At 45.9% G+C, this 18,100-nt stretch overlaps 1 protein-coding gene across 3 annotated transcripts in view; it reads right to left on the bottom strand.

The window, feature by feature from the left end:
- Window positions 1-15,740, bottom strand: part of phf21b (PHD finger protein 21B) — a 41,027-nt gene extending 25,287 nt beyond the window's left edge. For 2 of the 3 annotated variants that reach the window (XM_029495730.1, XM_029495732.1), the window contains exons 1-2: window positions 15,324-15,738; window positions 14,620-14,685 (exon numbers count right to left, since the gene is read on the bottom strand). In XM_029495730.1, coding sequence (XP_029351590.1) covers window positions 14,620-14,685; window positions 15,324-15,377 — 120 coding nt within the window. In that variant the 5' untranslated portion in view covers window positions 15,378-15,738. Of the gene's footprint in view, window positions 1-14,619; window positions 14,686-15,323 lie in introns of all 3 variants that reach the window. The other variant, XM_029495731.1, reaches the window with a different exon arrangement.
- Window positions 15,741-18,100: the final 2,360 nt, after the last annotated feature.

Raw genomic sequence — 18,100 nt, 5'->3', positions numbered from 1 at the left:
CCACTTCGGCTCGCTCCAAATAACTGGGCTAATTTAGCCGTTTAGTGTGATGACGCCTCAGGACGGCGCCCAAAAAGACATCCACAGAAGCAACAACAGTTGGGAGCAAAATAAAAAATATAGGCGACGGCGGTGGCAGCAACACTCGGCCTCCACACTGGTTCTGCCTTTATCTCTTTCTCTGGGGCACTTCTGTCCAAACCCCATTTATTTTTAATTGCTTTCCAGCGTTTGTCCGCATCTTTGTTTACGTCTCTGCAGCCCCCGATAAGCAAGGCAATAATGGGAAATTAATTTGAATGCATTTACAGAGGTAGCTAAAATGTCAGCCTTTAAAATGAAACTCATCACCACAGAGAGCGGCGCCTCGCTTCACGGGGCCCGTCCGGACTCTCTCATTAGTTCTTCAGCGCGTCGTTTGGATTTCCAAGCACGTGCAAAGGCAGAAGCAGCGTCCCGGGCCGACGACATGGAAACACAGTGTATGTCAGAGGGCAGGGAAGACGTCTGGACGGAGGGACGGAGCCGAGGACGAGAGCTCTGTGTAATAACGAGCTGATCAGCAGATCAGAGCTGCTGCACTGAAGGACGCAGCTCTGATTAACGGACAGCCAGACTCACATTCTGGAAACTTGGTGAAAAAGACTTTTCTGTTAAATCTCATCACTACATCACCCATGAACCTTATCAGCCTGTTACCATGGAGACAACAAAGCATCTCAAAGGCCGGTTCTTCCCTTCATCCAACCTTTCTTCTGTCTGATGCGTTCATGTGCAGTCACAATAATTGGAAAAAAGATCACCACCTCACAGACAAAAGTCACCCCACTTGTTCACTCATCACTAATGTCGGCCTTGTCTCGGAAAACACATTAAATTCAGCTTTTTTATGCAGCATTCTTTGTTAGGCTGACAAACTAAACTGCACAGAAATGATTCAGGTTTTATTTGATGGCTCAGCAGTAAATCCTTCTCACTCAAATGAATTAATCACAACCATTCCCTCCAAGAGTTTTTCCAGAGTCGACGCATTTTCAGCTCAAGGTGAAGATCAAAAAACACATTGAGACGTTTAAACAACTGTCCAGAGGTCAGAGGTCGCACACAAAGAGTCACATCAAGTCAATACAGTGATCAGCTGATTAATCAATCCACATGAGATCAATTAAGTCTTTTGATATTTGAATGACTGGTAAATGTCTTTATGAAGTCAGAGCTTTGTGAAGTTGTGAAGTAAATAAGATGCTGCATATTTTAACAGTAAGATTAAGTACGGCCTGACGTCAACAACAGGAAGTGAACCTGTGAATCAGCGGCTGCACCGTACTGCGTTCAAGACCCCCAGTCTTCTCCTGCATCCCCTTCAATCTGCAAGCAACTTGTCTGAGACGTGATTAACAGACATACTGTCCCCCCGCACCCGGCACCAAAGAAAAACTTTCAGTATAGTTGTCCACGGCGACCTGCAGTCTCATCAGTCGACAGGGGACGAGCCTGCTGCCTTAAATCTCAGCTCAAACCAGGAAATCCCCCTTTCAGGTTCACTCACATCATCAGCCACTAACAGCAATAAACTGTCATGTTGCTTTATGTGTGTGTGTTACAATTACAGTTCCTCCAAGCGAATAGCAGTTTATTTACAGACATTTAAAAGGATGGAGGGCTATTAATAGTGAGGAAGCCCTGATATCCAGCTGAGGAGAGGCCATCTTCTGGCTGCAGCAGAGACAACAGACTGAACGGGGGGCAAGTCACTGTGTAGACACACAAACCGTCACCTCCCTCACATCATCGTCATCATGTTTCCACTCAGCATCATTTCTAATAATGTCCATTATTAAACAGACTGTCCAAACCACAGATTACAGACTTCACATTAACTTAACTTCTCACCCTCCATCTTTGATGGTGACATGCACAGTCACATCTCTCCATCGGATGCTCCTATTGGCTCCAGTGACAGAGAGGCGTGGACAATTAGATATTTGGAGCTGATTTTTCATCATTACCGCTCCAAAGAATGAGCAGAACTGCTGATCAGATAAAGATAGAAACTCTTCCCGCCCCCCAGCCGGACCACCAGCCCCCCGAAACTCTCCCAGCTGGAGCTGACTCAGTAACAGGATCAGGGCTGATATTTTAGGAGAGTGACTCAGAATCGGAGTCTATCGGAGCATCTTCAGAGCTGCAGCAGTAAAAGACGGTTTTCATTTGTAATCCAGAACAAACGGCCTCAGACCGCTTTAGGATCCGGAACACAAACTGAACTTCCACCCAGATACCTGGAACCTGAACCTGCTGAGAATGAACGGTCCAGACTTCATGACAGCTGGTGATCTAGATTTAAATAAACTTTATTAACACTCCAGAGCTGATCTGGGCAGCTGGACCTTCATGACCTCAGCTCCTGAAACGTGGAAACTCATTCAGTCTTTACTTGCCCCTTTCCCAGGAAATGTTTGTGGCTCTGCTGCTTTGATTAAAGGGATTTTCTGAGATTATTTTTCCCACAAACCGGAGCAGCATTATCAGCATTAATGCAGCGATGCCTGCAGCAACGCTGAGATCTGTGGATCAGATCAGATTTGAGAGGGATGGCAGGATTAGACGCACAGAGGCGTCGACCTGACAGCTCATCACGGATTAACAGAGCCATGATCCCCGAGACGCCGCCGATGTCCCTTCGTCTTTTGGATGTTTGGACCCGAGTCCAGATCCAGGTTGATGAGAACGGGGAGGCACGAAGGTGATGCTGGACTTTAGGACAAACTTTTTGGTTCCGCTGACCCCTCATGTGACCTTTCCTGTCACCAAAAACAGGAAATGTTCTCATCTGAGGTTCGTCCTCTGGCTGCTGGTGCTGGCGGCCCTGTTCAGTCCTCCTCGGCCAAAACAGGGCCTGGCTGACCCCCCGTCCCAGGAGACAGGTTCAGATTTAATCATCTTTTCTTACATTTTTGATAAATAAGAATCACATCGACCCAAAAGGCTCCACACCGCCAGTCTTCCTTTGTGCTCGTCGTTTCTTCGAGTTGATGCCACCATGTGAATTTTTGCCTGAAGGCATTTCATGACTGTTAAACAACTGGCTGCTCATTAGAGTTTAATTAGATGCTAATGAGCCCTTTCTGTTTATTAGCCTTTTTACAACATAAAAAAAACTGAGATTGCAGAATTTTAGAAAGATTTTTTGTTTTTAACAGGAAACTAATTTGTTTCCATTGTTCCTGAAGTGTTAACCTAACTGTTAACCTGCCACAGTCTGTCCTCTGAGTTCTGACTTCATCCAGCTGGAGTCTCAGTGATTTATTGGTGGCTCCAGAGACGCAGCGCTGATGTTCAGTGCGGTCTTTATTATCGCCTCGTTGATGTAATGTGATGTACGACCCCGTGACCTTCCGGAGAGGGAAGGAGGCGAGCACAGTGTGGCCTCAGGCACCGTTTGGAGGACAACCATGACGACACAGCAGAAGGGTTGATGTACATAAATAGATAGATTTGTTGTTTTAAGAACCAAAATCCATCTCAGTGTAGTGAGCTCCAGCACAACAGAAGGAACCGTGTGGGCCTTTAACTCAGCAGATAAAACAAGTTGAAACGCAACGTCTTCCAGGACAAAAACGGCCGATAACTAAAAATAACTGACTCATAACAACTTCCTGATGAATTGATAAATTCTCTCATTTATAAAATATTAAAAACAAAACATCAAAAACAATGTCCTGAAAAAAATGAAAGCATCTTCAAAATAAAAGCAGCAAACAACCTGACACCATTGTTCCACAAAAATGTGACACGAAAACAGTTTAGAGCAGAAAGTGGGAGACAAACAAAAAGGCGCAACCTTTTTCCCAGAAGTCTCTGTTCCGTAGATTCTCTTCCTCTAGCTGGTTGTGTTTTGTGTTGTTAACGCAGATCTACTTTAGCTACAAGCCCACCTGATCAATTTTTCAAAGGGACTTTGAAGTCGCCCTTGTTGAGACGGAGTCCTACTTCCCTTTTAAGGATGCCACGAGGAGACTCAATAATGCATAAAAAGCAGGGCATGGTGGGATGCTGGCCTAGAAGGAGGATGGAAAGGAATGCTGGGTAAGGCCACAAACACACACAGGCCACTCCCACACATTGTTATGATTTCAGAGGAGAAAACACAGCGTTAAGTTGTGTTGCACTGCGACCCAGCAGCAGCCCGACGGGCTCCACTCTGGTTTTTTCCTCATCTTGGCAGAGAAAGCTGCAGCGTTTCAAATTTTCAGAGACGTCAAACGTACAAATGGGGCCTGACGGCAGCGGCGGCGGCAGGAGACCAGCTTCTTTGAACCCAAAATGCTTCCACGACAGACTCATCAGATTTTTTGGCTCTTTGTTCGGCCTTTTCCATAATTGACTTTTTTCTGGTGATGTCTGTTTAACTGGCTGAGCGGGTCCATTGTTTGTTCCTTAAAAAAGTCGCACACTAACACACACTCATGCTACACAAAGCTAATCAGAGAGCGGTGAGTGAGGCCTGGACAGCAGGGGCTGAGAAGGAACCAGCTGCTGAGGCCAAGACAATAACATTCCTCTCTTCTCTCACAAAGACAAAGACCTGAAATGACAAACACACTGCTCCAAATCTGCAGCAGCCAGAGAGGAGCAGGAGGAGGAGGAGGAGGAGGAGGAGGATAGAAAGAGGAAGAGGAGAGAAAGAGGAGGAAGAGGAAGAGGAGAGAAAGAGGAGGAAGAGGAAGAGGAGAGGCAGAAAACACTAAACTTGAGGACTAAACTTGAGCGCTGATCAAATTATTTTCATTTTAAATGTTTTGATCATGACTCGATGAGCAGTTCGTAATTTCTGATCATATTTTGACTGACTGTGTAGCTTTAACATGACACACACGAGCTCTGCTTCCTCCAAAGACGTATCACTGCTCACAAAGTTTAAAGAAACGAACGACACAACGGTGACTTGCACACATGCTGTGTGTGGCTGTGTTGTGGATTACCTCCAAAACAACACAATAATTAATACGCTGCGACTCCGTCCACACTGCTTCAACAGATCAACAAGACAATTAATAATTTGCAGCGAGCAGCCGTTTAACACGGAACACCAACCAGCCTCCCAGTAATTACCCCTTTAACGAAGCTTCAGGGGCAGCAGGGGCAGATCAAGCAGCTATGAAGATGGAGGCCGAGCCCACGCCGCCTGACACCAGGCCGGGGGGGGGGGGGGGGTGCGATTGTGGGACAGGAGAAAATAAAAACAGTGACAACAACAAGACGACGGCATCAACTCCGGCTTCGCTGTTCTCTTTAGTTGATCAGAGAGGAGCCGAAGATGAAGAGCTGGGACTCCAACTCACCTCCTCCTGAGATCTGTGGACTCAACACGTCCCGTCAGGCTTTACTGAATCGGAGATTCCTAATAATACGCTCCATTAAAGGGGCCACGCCCCCAATCCTCCATAAACAGGAAACAGCCGAGTTCTTTAAACTCTCTGGAACTGATCTCCACAGACCAGAACAGAGGGACCTGCTGAACCTGGTGTCCCACAGAGACGATAACTGTCCTGATAAAAACAATTCATCATCATCAACTGACAGTCAGTGGATTATATTCACTTCATCAGGCTTTTATTGTGTTGGAACGTCTGATGTCCACAAAACAAAGATGAAGATTTGATTTGTCTTCAGTCAGATGACGGTTTCCTGGAGCCTCTTCAGAAACGTCTTATCTCCTGCTGTTCTCAAAGTCCAAACTTCAGTGAGACAGGAGACGAGCAGCAGGATGTGTGCTGTTTCTTCTCTGTTGGTCTTCGTCCTCTGCAGGATTTGGATTTGGGAAGTGGACCGAAGGTTGGCCACACCGGTGTGACATTGAACCTCCATATTGTCTGATTCACCATTTCAGAGAAATTAGTTGGTTCTTTAAAAAATCTGAACACTTCATCTGTCATCTCCGCTCCCATGAAGGCCACTCACATGCTGTTGTCATGGTAACTGTCACAATAATCTGCCACAAAGCGGGGCAGAGAAGCTGCAGCTCAGCGTCTGATGATAAAGTGAGTCCTCTGGCCAGTCCAGCTGCTGACCGTGCACAGCGGTGTCTTCGGCCAGTTAAGCTGCTGACCGAAGTCTCAGAGCGCCATTGCAAAAAAACCCATCCAGAGAAAACGTCGATATGGCCGCCGCTCGTGATGCTGCGCCCTTTACAGGAAGGCGACCGGGCTCAACGAAGACCTGATCTTAATCTCTGAGAAAACCTTCAGATGACACTGTTCAAGGTGAGTCCAGCTCAGCAGGACGTGAAGTGGAGCGGCCGTTAAACACAGGGAGCCTCTGGGTCAACCTTTTCAGGACTGTTTCTCATCTCTTTCTGTTTTTAATTATGAAATAGGCTCTTCAGACTCTAAAAACACACTGAATGTTTCCTCTCCTGTGTTTGGGTCGTTTCTATCTTTATCTGATCAGGAGTTCTGCTCATTAATGATGAAAAATCAGCTCTTTATTCTGTCGACACAATAAACTCAGAAACATTCAGGACTGATCCACAGACAACATGTTCTCCATGTTTTTACTGATTAGGTCATTTCTTTCCGTTGATTTCATTTCCTGATATTCTTCATCGGCGATTCACCAACAACTGCAGCTCTGCTTATTTTGACCACTTTAAGGTTTAAGGTCTGAGTAAAGGACACACTCATACTGTAACACAACAGCTCAACAGTCACACACACACATATGCAGCTGCAGCCCAGGTGACTGGACGTTGATAAATGTTTTGGCATGAGGGTGAAGGGATGAGAAAATATGAGGAAGTTCATTATGGGTGAGGTTTGTGAATGACAGACAAAACGAGCGAGCAGCTTTTTCTCCCTGCAGCTCATCGGGACGTCGTCGCCATGGACACCTGACCTTTAACCCTCTGACACCAAACTGGTGCTGCTTTAGTCACTGATCAGGAACCTGAACATCACGCAATGGACTCTTTCTCTTTCTCTGGACTGTTCAAAAGTTTAAAAGGTCCATGTTTTAACTTCTCCAGTTTTTTATTTTGAAAGGTTGAGCTCCATTAGAAGGCGTATTTAAAAAAAAAAAAAAAAAAAAAAAACAACAACCATCTGAGGCTTTTCCCTTTGTGGACATTTAACAGCTGAACCTTTCCTTTAATCAGATAAAATGAAATCTTGACTGTAAGTCACAGCGAACACTCTGACATGATCCTGGAGATCACACCATTCTTTACAGCCGTTGTACGAGAAGAAGTGATGAAACAAAGAGCACCCTGATGGCGTGTCTATTCTCAGAGTGCTAACAGTAACGGAGCTAAAAATATAAAGTTTGTCTGGTGGGTGTTAGTGGAGGAAAAGTCACAGTCATTAAAATATAACAGGTTGGTCTGTCTGAACTTCAGTGTGCTCACATAATTTAACCGTGATCTTCACACTGGAGGAGAAGGAAGTTGGCGTTTGGGTTTAAAGTGGAGCAACAACAAGGACAAATCAGATAAAACTATATGTGAGACGCTTTTACCACCTAAAGGTCTGAACCCACCATCCAGTCATGCAGGACTCATTCTCATTGTTTTACCTGAGATCTGCCACCTTTTAATTGGATCATCAAACAGAACAGGCAGCCAATCACAGGAGGCAGGAGCTGATCCTCATCCTGCGATTGGCTGATTGGCATTTTGTTCCTGCAGCTCCAGAGAAAGATGGTGGAAAACTACATAGAGATGATATTTGGTTCTTAAAACCACAAATATATCCTCTTATGGATATCAGCCCTTCAAAATAAGAGACTTTTAAGACAAAATGTGGACGTACATTTAATCAGTTGGCATTCACCTGCAGCACAGATACACCCTGATAAATATCACATCATGTGGGCTTCGGACCAAACACCCCCAACAGGGTGAACTTTGGAAATACCAAATTTTCCGATATAATTGACGGTAAGTTTGCAGCCCGTGGGTGTGGATGGTATTTCAGTGTCCGCTGACAGAGAAAATACATTGATGTCCATGAAACCGCAACAATTAACTTCAGGTCTGCGTGAAATTGAGCAATGATATGGACGTGTGCTGAAAATACCGTTGGCACAAAGGGCAGGAGACGGCGCTCATAAACAAAACATGCAAATTACTCATCCACAGCTGCACTTTGTCTGCGCCGCACAAACACGTAACTTCAAAAAGAAGAACAGTCTGTGCGTGATGCACCAAGGCAATTTTTTTTGCATTATTACAGCAATTTTCACGGCTTTTTGAGTAGGATAATCCGAGCTCTGCAGCACTCCGGCTCACCACTCCCTCATTCCCTGAAGGGAGACAGTCTGACTGAGCTGAAGGATGGTTCCACCTGACAACTACAAAACTCACTGCAGATGAAAGAATTGGGAATAAAGACACAACTTAAACACAAGGGCATGTCATCGCTTCAACCTCTGTAGCTGTCGTCATGCTGCTTTAGGGAACAGAGAGGTTTTCATGTAATTGACCTGAATCCAGAAAGCTTTTCTGTCTGACAGATGCAAAATATAAGGGAGACTGTGTCCAAAAAAAGAAAGTGTGAAAGGTTTCTAGGAAAGGCAGGAAGGTTATTCAAGAAAAGTCACTATGGATGATAGCTGACGTTTCTGTTTGACAGAACTGTTTCCTCTCGAGGCTCCACTGTGAGTCTGCAGCTCAGGCCAACATGGCCGACTCGCTGGCTCTCTAAACCACTCTCTGCGAACCAAAGTTGGTTTTTATTTCCCCTGAGATCAACTCAAACATCGAGCCAGACAGAGCTGCTGCGGGACAGGAAGCTGACTCTTATTACAGAGGAAGGCTCAGCATCACGACGTGACCTCTGACCTTCTGGCGGGTTTATCATCATCCATTTTGTATCATGACATCACATCAAGTTATGATTTTTGCCAGACTTGGACCCGGAACGGGATTCTGAGTCTGTCCAATTTGCCATTAACGTTGACCTGATTCCTGATTCAGAGAAGTTGATCAGCTGATCATTATTGACCCAGTTGGACTGTGAGAAAACGATCAACAGATTCATCAATAATTAAAATCCGGGCCATTTTAACTGTTAGAAACCAGAGAGGTCAAAGGTTAAGACCAAGCAGGCCGTCTCAGCTTCTCTCTCTAAATTTGTGAAGTTGCTTTGTGGAGAGCAGAAGAATAACTGAGGCATTTGTTTTCTCTGCAGCGTTCAGGGCGACGGAGTCGGAAGAAATAAAACTGACGAATGAGAAACTGTTGGAGAATAACAGATGACAGGAATTCCAAACCAACTGAGAGAAGACAGTGAAAAAATATAGATTGCATGCAAACGTGTGTCTGTGAGGTATGAAGGAGAATTGCACATAAAGAAGAAGATTTAGAGCTGCTGCCGATACGTTACAGGAGGAAGATGACGGACTGTGTCAGAGCGAGAAACAGCAGCATGGCCGTCAACATGGGTTAATTCACTGAGCCCCCCCGCTGCATCAGCACTTTTCTGTGAGTCTCTGGAAATGACTTTTTCCTGCTGGTAATAAGAGACTGCAACACAGATCCAGATCTTCGACTACAGGAGGATACAGGACCAGAACTGATCTGCAACCTGTTTACCAGCAGACAGCACGACATCACTCTGATCATTGATCATCTATCGATCCATCTGAGATTTCAGGTAAAACACAGATGGCATCACAAAGTCCCAGAAGTCCTGACGGCCGGTTGAAGGTTCAGTGTCTGAACACAAACTGAGCATTTTTCTGTGGAGCATCTTTCACACTATCACTGGATGAATATAGAACCTGGACCTGATTTAAAATCAGACCACATGGAGGTCTACCTTCAGACCATGTGGACCTTTAAGACTTTCCAGAGGCCCCTGTGTTGGAATAAGCAGACAGTTAGTGTGTCTGAGGCTGAGCAGCGCTGCCCTCCCCCAGGAAGAGTCGTCGTAGGGTTTCCTGTCGAGCTGCTCTTAATTAGAGCCGAGCGTCGCCTTCCAGTGATGATTAAAAAGAGTCTGCAAACAAAAAAATGGCAGAATCGCTGCAGCTCTGAGATCAGTGTGACAAAAGAGACTGAAGGGAGGGGCTGCTTTAAAATACTGATAACACCACAAATGTACGTTTGTCACAGTGAGCATCTAAAACAATCAGCCAGGTGTCCGATCACAGACACACAGGAAGTGATGTAAAAAATACATGAATAAGATTTCTGTGTTAAGTTTTAAGGTGGCTGTTTGTTTTACTTCAGTAGATGTTTGGTTGTGTCACCTGGACCTGGAGGAGAACTGAGGCGGTTTAAGAAGTCTAGTCTAGAAGTCCAGACGGAGCCTTAACCACCAGTTAGTGCGGGACAAAGCCCCAAAGCGTGCCCGGTCTAATCAGCCCTGTGGGAGCCCGTAATGAGCCACCCTGGGAGTAGTCCCACTTCGGTTTCACTTGGTGAGAAAGCTCACCTGCAGGCCTTTACCTCGGCCCGGCAGGAGGACGCCATGATGGAGGGACGGAGCGACAGTTCCTGCAGCCTCTCAAATGTCCAATTAGTGCGAGCTGATGTATGACACAGTTCAGCTTTAGCAGCGCAGGCTGACCGCCGACCCCCTGCTGACTAATGTATGTGCAAAGAGGAAATTAGTGCAGCAGAAAAGAGCCAGTGCTGTTTTTAAAAGGCTTTTCAATAGAAACTGATTCAGAAACCTGCAGAGCAGAGAGGAGATGAACCAACTGCATCTTTCCACCATTTATCCTAACTACAAACTGACTAAAGAACGAGGCTGTCGTCTGTTTCATACCTTGAAAATTGAAGTTTGATAGTTATTTCAGAGCAGAAGGCCCAAAACTCTGAATTTCACAGAGAACAGAGTCGTGTGGTTTTTATTCAGAGTCAATTACATAAAATATCATATCTGCAGTTTAGACTTTTTCATTTCCTAAATGATCATATTAAAGGTTTAGGTGCTAAAATCAAAAATTCTGTTTCATTATAATAAAATAATCCTGGCCAAAAATTCTGATTATTGTTACTGTGTTGCTTTGTTGTTGTCTCTTCTTATATTGTTATGTTGTGCGATGACACAACAGCTCTATCACTGCAGGTCAAAGGTCAGATGTGATGATGGCTGCTCCTGAACATCTGAGGTTTATCTGATCTGTCACATGACGTAAATTTAAACCTCTCACACTAAAGCGTCTGTTTGTTCAGAAGTCACGTACAGATGTGTAAAACATTTTTCCTCTAAAGTCCCACCAACACGTCCTGACGCTGCAGCCTTGGAGGGAAGTTTGGGAGTTAGATAGTCCATGAATCTCATTTTGGCTGCTCAGTCCTTGGGCTCAGAAAGTTTGAGAAACACAGAAATAAAGTCCACATCTGTGATTTTAAACCAGCTTTAGTTTCTAAATGAATGCTGTAAAGTTTTTCTAAGAACATTATACATAACTGCAGAGGAATTATAAACCAGATCCTGAAGCTCACTTTGGTCTATTTGGACAGAAAAATGTGGAAATATTTTAGAGAAGTGAAGGTTCAGATCAATGACATGAATTAAACATCAGCTCCACACATGACAGACAGCTGTCCCACAGAGCGACTCAAAGCAAACAGCTGCTCACAGCTGGACGACGCACCGAGGCAGCATCAGCTCACAGAACCAACTATTAACCACGGAGGGAGTGTGTGTTCAGAGTGGAGACAACAACACAATAAACAACCCCACAACTCCTGATATACGCCCCAAGAACCAGCAGGTTTTTATTTTGAACCACATCAAACTGACGTCCCGCACAAGTCCGACATTCATCATGACCTTTACAACAAGTCTTAAATGTCCAACCATCCAGAAACATGAAACCTCAGCTGTGACTCAAGAAACACTTCCTGCTCCACAGCCAATGACAGGGGCTGCCAGGGAGATGTGCACCAATCATACGGCTGCTCTCCTCTCAACACTTCAGACACAACCAGCTTTTGTCCGTTTCATCACAACAGTCACTTCCTGTGCAGAGATGCACTGCGTGGATGTGAAACTTTTAAAAAAGCCTTAATGAGCTTTACACAGCGCGGACCTGTGAACAAGGCCTGGTATCCATGGTTACAGATGCTGCCTCTGAGAGGACTTTACTACTGCCATTGGAAATCTTTCAAGTTCTTTGTTTCAACTTCTACTGAAGAAAAAAAACACAAGAGAAGCACTTCGGTCCCACTTTTGTGCAGGAGAAACAAAAGATCTGAGATTTTACGTACACACACACACACACACACACACACACACACACACACACACACACACACACACACACACACACACACACACACACACACACACACACACACACACACACACACACCTCGTGTTCCACAGCTGTCACACGCTTCAGCCTCTTTCATTTCATTTACTCTTTTGGCGGACGGTTTCTTAGAACTTGCTGAGGCCACTTTTTGGAAATAAAAGTTCACATTGGGTGACACACATTTAGGACAAAAGACAGTTCTCTGTAATCGAGTATAGTAGTGCAGTAAACTAACCAAAAACACACCTTAATTTTTTTTCTTATTTTCTAAATGAAAAGACTTTAATCAGAACGGCCAAAGAAACTTCACATGAGTTTGGGTTGTTCTCCAACAGGACGAATAAAGCCCTGCAGACCTGCTGATGTTTGGGTAGGAATAAGTAAAAACCCTTCTAAACAGTAAGTGGAGCAGAAACTAAAACAACTTCTCTGCACCTGACAAGTCAGTAAAACTGGTGCCATGACGCAACGGAGAGCAAGTGGAGCAGAATGAAACAGAATCGATGAGTCCATTCTTCTTTCAGGGCCCAGAATGCACATATCACTGGTACAGGTAGTCAATTTAAACTGAACTGAGACCTTGGTGCTAATTTCCAACACGAGAGGAGGAGAAAGAAAACACTTTCTGGTTGTGGAACGCCTCCATCTGTTTACCATTTCTCCAGTTACCTTTTTTGGAGGTTTGCAATCATTCTCCATTTGCATTTACATCCTTCAACTCCAGAGTGCAGCCCCCCCCCCCCCCCCCAATAAACACTGGAGCAAAACAGGCTGTTATTAAAACACCTTTTCATTCACAACATGGACGCTGACGACAGCACGCTCAGAACTCACAGCTCAACTCCAAAATGAATCTGAATCCATCAGGAAATAAAATAAACTTCCATCCGCAGGCCTCAGACTGTGACCATGAAATGACCTCCAGGCTTCAGCCCCGTCAGGAGACATTATTCGCTCCATTGTGCTAATAAACATTAGCACAGTTATCTCATTATTTCCCATTAATACTCGCTCTTAGCTTAAAGTTAAAGCCAAGTTTATTTTGGGGCACGGTAAACGTTGACACAGCCGCGCCGTGTGCTCTGGATCTTCATTAAATCAGCAGATGTGGATGTAAATTCAGGACTAATCAGGCCGAAGGGGGAAGCAGACGTTCATGTGTGTGTGCAGATGGAAAGTAAAGGTCACGTTTCGCTGCTAAAACAGAAGAAGAAGAAGAAAATCAGTGATTAAAAACATGGCTGTGCAGTGCTGACTGGGCTTTCTGCCTCTCTCTGCTCCTGCCACCCCTCCCCCCTCCAAACCAAAAACAGCATCAAAGCAATCAAAATGGTAATGTTAGGCATGAATGGGGCCCATCCCCCCCCCCCCTCCTCCTCCTCCTGCACGAAACTCTGCAGACTTTTTTCCTCTCCATGTTGTGGGGGGGCACCCCCTTCCCTTTCTCAAAATGGAAGCTTCCACTACCAAACTGAAACAAGAAGAGGCAGAATAGAGAAAAACACTCCGACACCCAGAGTCCCGATCCAGGACTCATCCCAGAGCTGCTGTCGTTTAATGGCTTTAACTGTAACTGCAACAAATCAAGTGCTTATAAACTGCAAACGGCATCGATTGAAGTCCAGCAGCGGCAGCTCGGCTCTAACTACCAACCCAAAAACACGAGACAACGACTGCTTAAATAAATATCGACCTATTTTGCTGAATTCCTGCTTCGCTGCTAATGTGGGGAAGTTGTGTGCGCTGCCGGCGGGGCCGGGACCGCCCGGCGGGGCGGTGCAGCGGCGGCAGCCGGAGGAGCTGACCGCGGTGCTGAAGCCGCCGCAGCCCCGACCCGAGCCTCCGTCTCCGGCCGAGCTCCGAGCAGCTGCTGCGGCTGAAGTTGGCGGAAGGAGCCGCTTACAGGCCGAGGGGGTAGTTAAAAAAAAAAAAGTGAAAGCCTAATCGTGGGCGAATCAAATGCACCGCTGTGGTCATGTGACTGAGAGGAAATAATACCAGCAGACTAAGTGTAAAGTACCAAAACCAGGCAGTTTAACCGACAAAAGAGGCCCAAAGGCGGCTGCGGCTCCTCCCGGAGCTCCGCACGGAGCTCCAGCTGAGCTTCCAACTTCGTCCATGTTGTTGGACCAAAGTCTGCTCGGCCAGTTTCTGCCTCACTGGCCTCCAACGGTACTCTCCAGAAACATGTCGACCTACTCAAAATGGACGCTAACATTTCTCAACATTACACAACTTTGAGTGTGGAGGTGAAAGCCGAGCTGCACGCCGGGCAGGGCCCCACACAGCGGGGCTCAGACAGAGGGCAGGCAGGCAGGAAACAATGGAGGACACAAACACTGCTCTTACTTGTTTATCGCTCAGGGCTGTTATTCTTGTTTGCCTGTCGTGCAGCTGTCTCTTAATCTCTCCGTCCTACAAATTGAACAGAACAAACTGTCAGTGGAAAAAAATCTGACAAGCAAACTTCACAATCATAGACACATTTTCAGCAAAGTCACGATGGAGCAGCCGGAGGAGCCGGAGACAGGAGGCAGATTTCTGCTGATAAAGTTTCTCCCACACGGATCCGAAGCCCGAGCTGCTCGGCTCTCAGTGGCCCCGGAGCTCCGGGAGGGGGGGCACAAATATCAGCTTTACCTGTAGGTCCTGCTTCATCTGTGCAACTAGTTTGTGGCCGACGGAGGAGGCGAAACGGGGGATTAGAAAAGTGTCTCAAGTTAGTGTGTGAAGGGAGGAACAAAGCGGGGAGATCGCCACACAGACTCCGGCTCCTCATAAATATTCAGGTCGCGTCCTGCTCGCCACACGGCCCCGGCAGCAGCACCACCTCCACCGCATCACCCGCTCCACATTCTTCGGAGAAAACACCGCCGACAATCGGCCAAAGTGCCGCGGAAAGTGGCCGAGCGAGCCCCGGAGGTGGTCGGCGTGTCCCCGGCCGATCGTCCCCTCCTCCTCCCCGGAGTGCTCACCTCTCATCCCCCCTCACATTTCCACTCTCTCGCTCTCCAACATCAATAAGGGTGAAATAACACGGCGTTTCGTTTTACCTGATGACATTGGATTTCTACTTTCAGCGCCTCTTGCAGGCCCTGCAGTTCCATGTTCCGGCTCCAGAAGCACTTTGTCCCACTTTGGACGGAGCAGAGAGGAAGTTTGAGTGAATTAAAGATTTTTTTAAAGCGACAATAACAATCGAAAGAAGAACAACTCGAGCTGCAGAGCAAGTTCTCCTTCTCACAGCCGAGGACTCATCACACACTTTCCGCCCGTCTTCAAAAGTGCTCCGAACCGGCCGCAGACGGCTCTGGACCCGGCCCAGGCCTCTCCGGATGTCGGCCGAACGTCGCGGGGTCGGGCCGGGGAACCGGGGGGGCTTTTCTGTCGGTAATTTTAAGTTGAAAGAGCGGGACTAGATCTTGTCCGAGTCCGCGGCTTGATTTCACTTTGCCTGGAGAAAAGTTGCGCTTCGGCTGTCAATGGTAATTCTGAAGTTCCCGGATGGAGCAGAGCAGCCCCCCCTCCCCCAGCCCCCCCTGAACTGGGCATGCGCAGTGACCCGGAGGAGTCGCTCAGTGCAGAGCTTTTTATTAAAACTTAAATGGAACTAAACGGCAGCTGCTGTTTGTCTTTTAGATACACAGTCAAACTAGATGTTCATCTCTGCGTCTGCTGTGATATTTTTATTCTGTTCATCCTTCACTGTGGACCGCAAAAAGAATTTCATTGTACAGGGAAACGTGTTTCTTTACTGCGCACATATAAACAAATCTTAACAATCCACCCAAAACAACTTCATAAAAACACTGAATCACAAATACTTCATTCATTTGGATCTAAAGATGTTTGTCCCCACAGATCACATATCAAACTGATAAGAACAGAGCCAAAGGACGGGAAAATCACCAGTCACATATTCTGCCTGTTGAAATGCCTTTTGTCACAACAATAAATACAAACAACAAGCACATAAGGACGAGAAGGAACACAACATCCGACCCAAATGTGAACAAGCGGAGGAGAAATAAAAGAGTAAAGACAAAAGGCAGATGAAGCAAATCTGTAATTTTGGGCAAAATAATAAAATCTTATTTGAATTATGTGCAGAAACATAGCCGACAACCTGACAGAGAAAGAGGACATTTTATTTTACTGAACAAGTTGATGTGAACTCACCAGCAGTGATCAGTGGTCACAACATCTGGACAACATCTGGAGAACATCAGGAGAACGGCAGCATGTCGGTGTCTGTACAGATCAGAAGGAAACAGTCTGAACATCCAGCATCTTTACTACAAAATAAATCCTCCTGATTCAATACTTCTGTACATCTGTCACATTTTTATCATACAGCTGCCATTTTATTAGAAACACCTGCGTGATGACATTGAAAGGCGTCGCTATTATTTCCCCCATTTCAGTATTCTAAGTGATGATCTGAGTATAAGAGTCCAGCTCACAGTCTACAGCCTCAATAATAAACTTCCCTGAATGGATCAATTAAAACTAACTGCTGGATGTATGAAATTATACTGGTGTCAGAAGAAAAACAGCTAAAGAGTGAATATGGCCAAAATATTTCAATGTATGTAGCACATATATCACATCCAATAATTTATCGTCCTCATCTTTTAGTACCAGGAGCAAAAAAGAGTCTAATCATGACACACCACGACACTGAACTACACTACACAACTTCACACATCTCAACAATCCAAAGAAAGGATTTTAGACATACAACTCTGACAATCACAGTTCGTTATCAAACACCAAGAAAGGTGACGGACAAATTCGACTGCTGATTTAGTGGTGACCTTCTCTGGGTGTGCATCTTTATGACATGTTTTCTAAATGAAAGCAGCACTTATGAAGCCTCGGTGTCTGTAAGGAATCTACAAGGAAAGGCTGGAAACGTGTCCTGAAAGTGTCTAAAGCATTTTATCACTGAGAATGAACTGCAATGAAACTTAAATATTTTTACGAATGCATCAACAATTACATCCATGTCAGTCTGAACGGTTTAAAGAACTTGTCACTTTGTCAGCTCAGACTGAAGTTCAACATTTTTTACATCACTAGCACAGTGTTGTGTTGTGAAATATTATGTGTGTATTTCCTGATTAATATTTTATCCTATCCTGTAACTGGTTCAGCATCAACACCAGCTTGAAATATGACAGCATCCCTGTCTTTATGGTGAGAGATGTAAATATATGCATCAGTTATCTTTGATAAACTCCTTTATAATTTAAATGAACACGGCTCCAACAGCATGACCTGTTTAAAATGGATTATGATAATTAATCACACAACTTTTCATTTTCATCTCGTCCCCACACTCAGAGTTTGGATGGCAGCTCCAGCCGGACACGGAGGGACAGGGTGGAGGTCTGAGCGGCTCCATGTTTCTCCCCCTCCGACACAAAGAGGCCATCAGCGGCAGCTCGCTCCTAGAAAGGAGCCTCTTCTCCGCCATGACGGTCCGCCGGGTCCCGCCTCCGGCCACAAACCGGCCCGCTATTGGTCAGAGCTACTCCTTCAACGCGCCGGGGGCGGGAAGGTGAGCCAATCGGGAGTTGAGCACGAGGAGTACCATCTGAGCGAACCAATGAACATCAGAGGGGCACCGGGGGGCGGGGCAGCAGCAGAAACGGCAGTTTGTGTTTCAGCCAACAACTTTGAACACAAAACAACACAACTTTAACACAACACAGCACAACGCAACACAAACTGCAGTAATTCAGCGACAACATGGCGGCCGCGTGAGGCTGCAAAGTGAAACACAACAGACCGGGAGCAGCACCGAGGCAGGGGCAGCGGCTCCGGG

The sequence above is a fragment of the Echeneis naucrates genome, chromosome 23 (genome assembly GCF_900963305.1).
Source record: "Echeneis naucrates chromosome 23, fEcheNa1.1, whole genome shotgun sequence".
NCBI classification, from domain to species: Eukaryota; Metazoa; Chordata; class Actinopteri; order Carangiformes; family Echeneidae; genus Echeneis; species Echeneis naucrates.
This window is presented reverse-complemented; position numbering and strand designations above follow the sequence as displayed.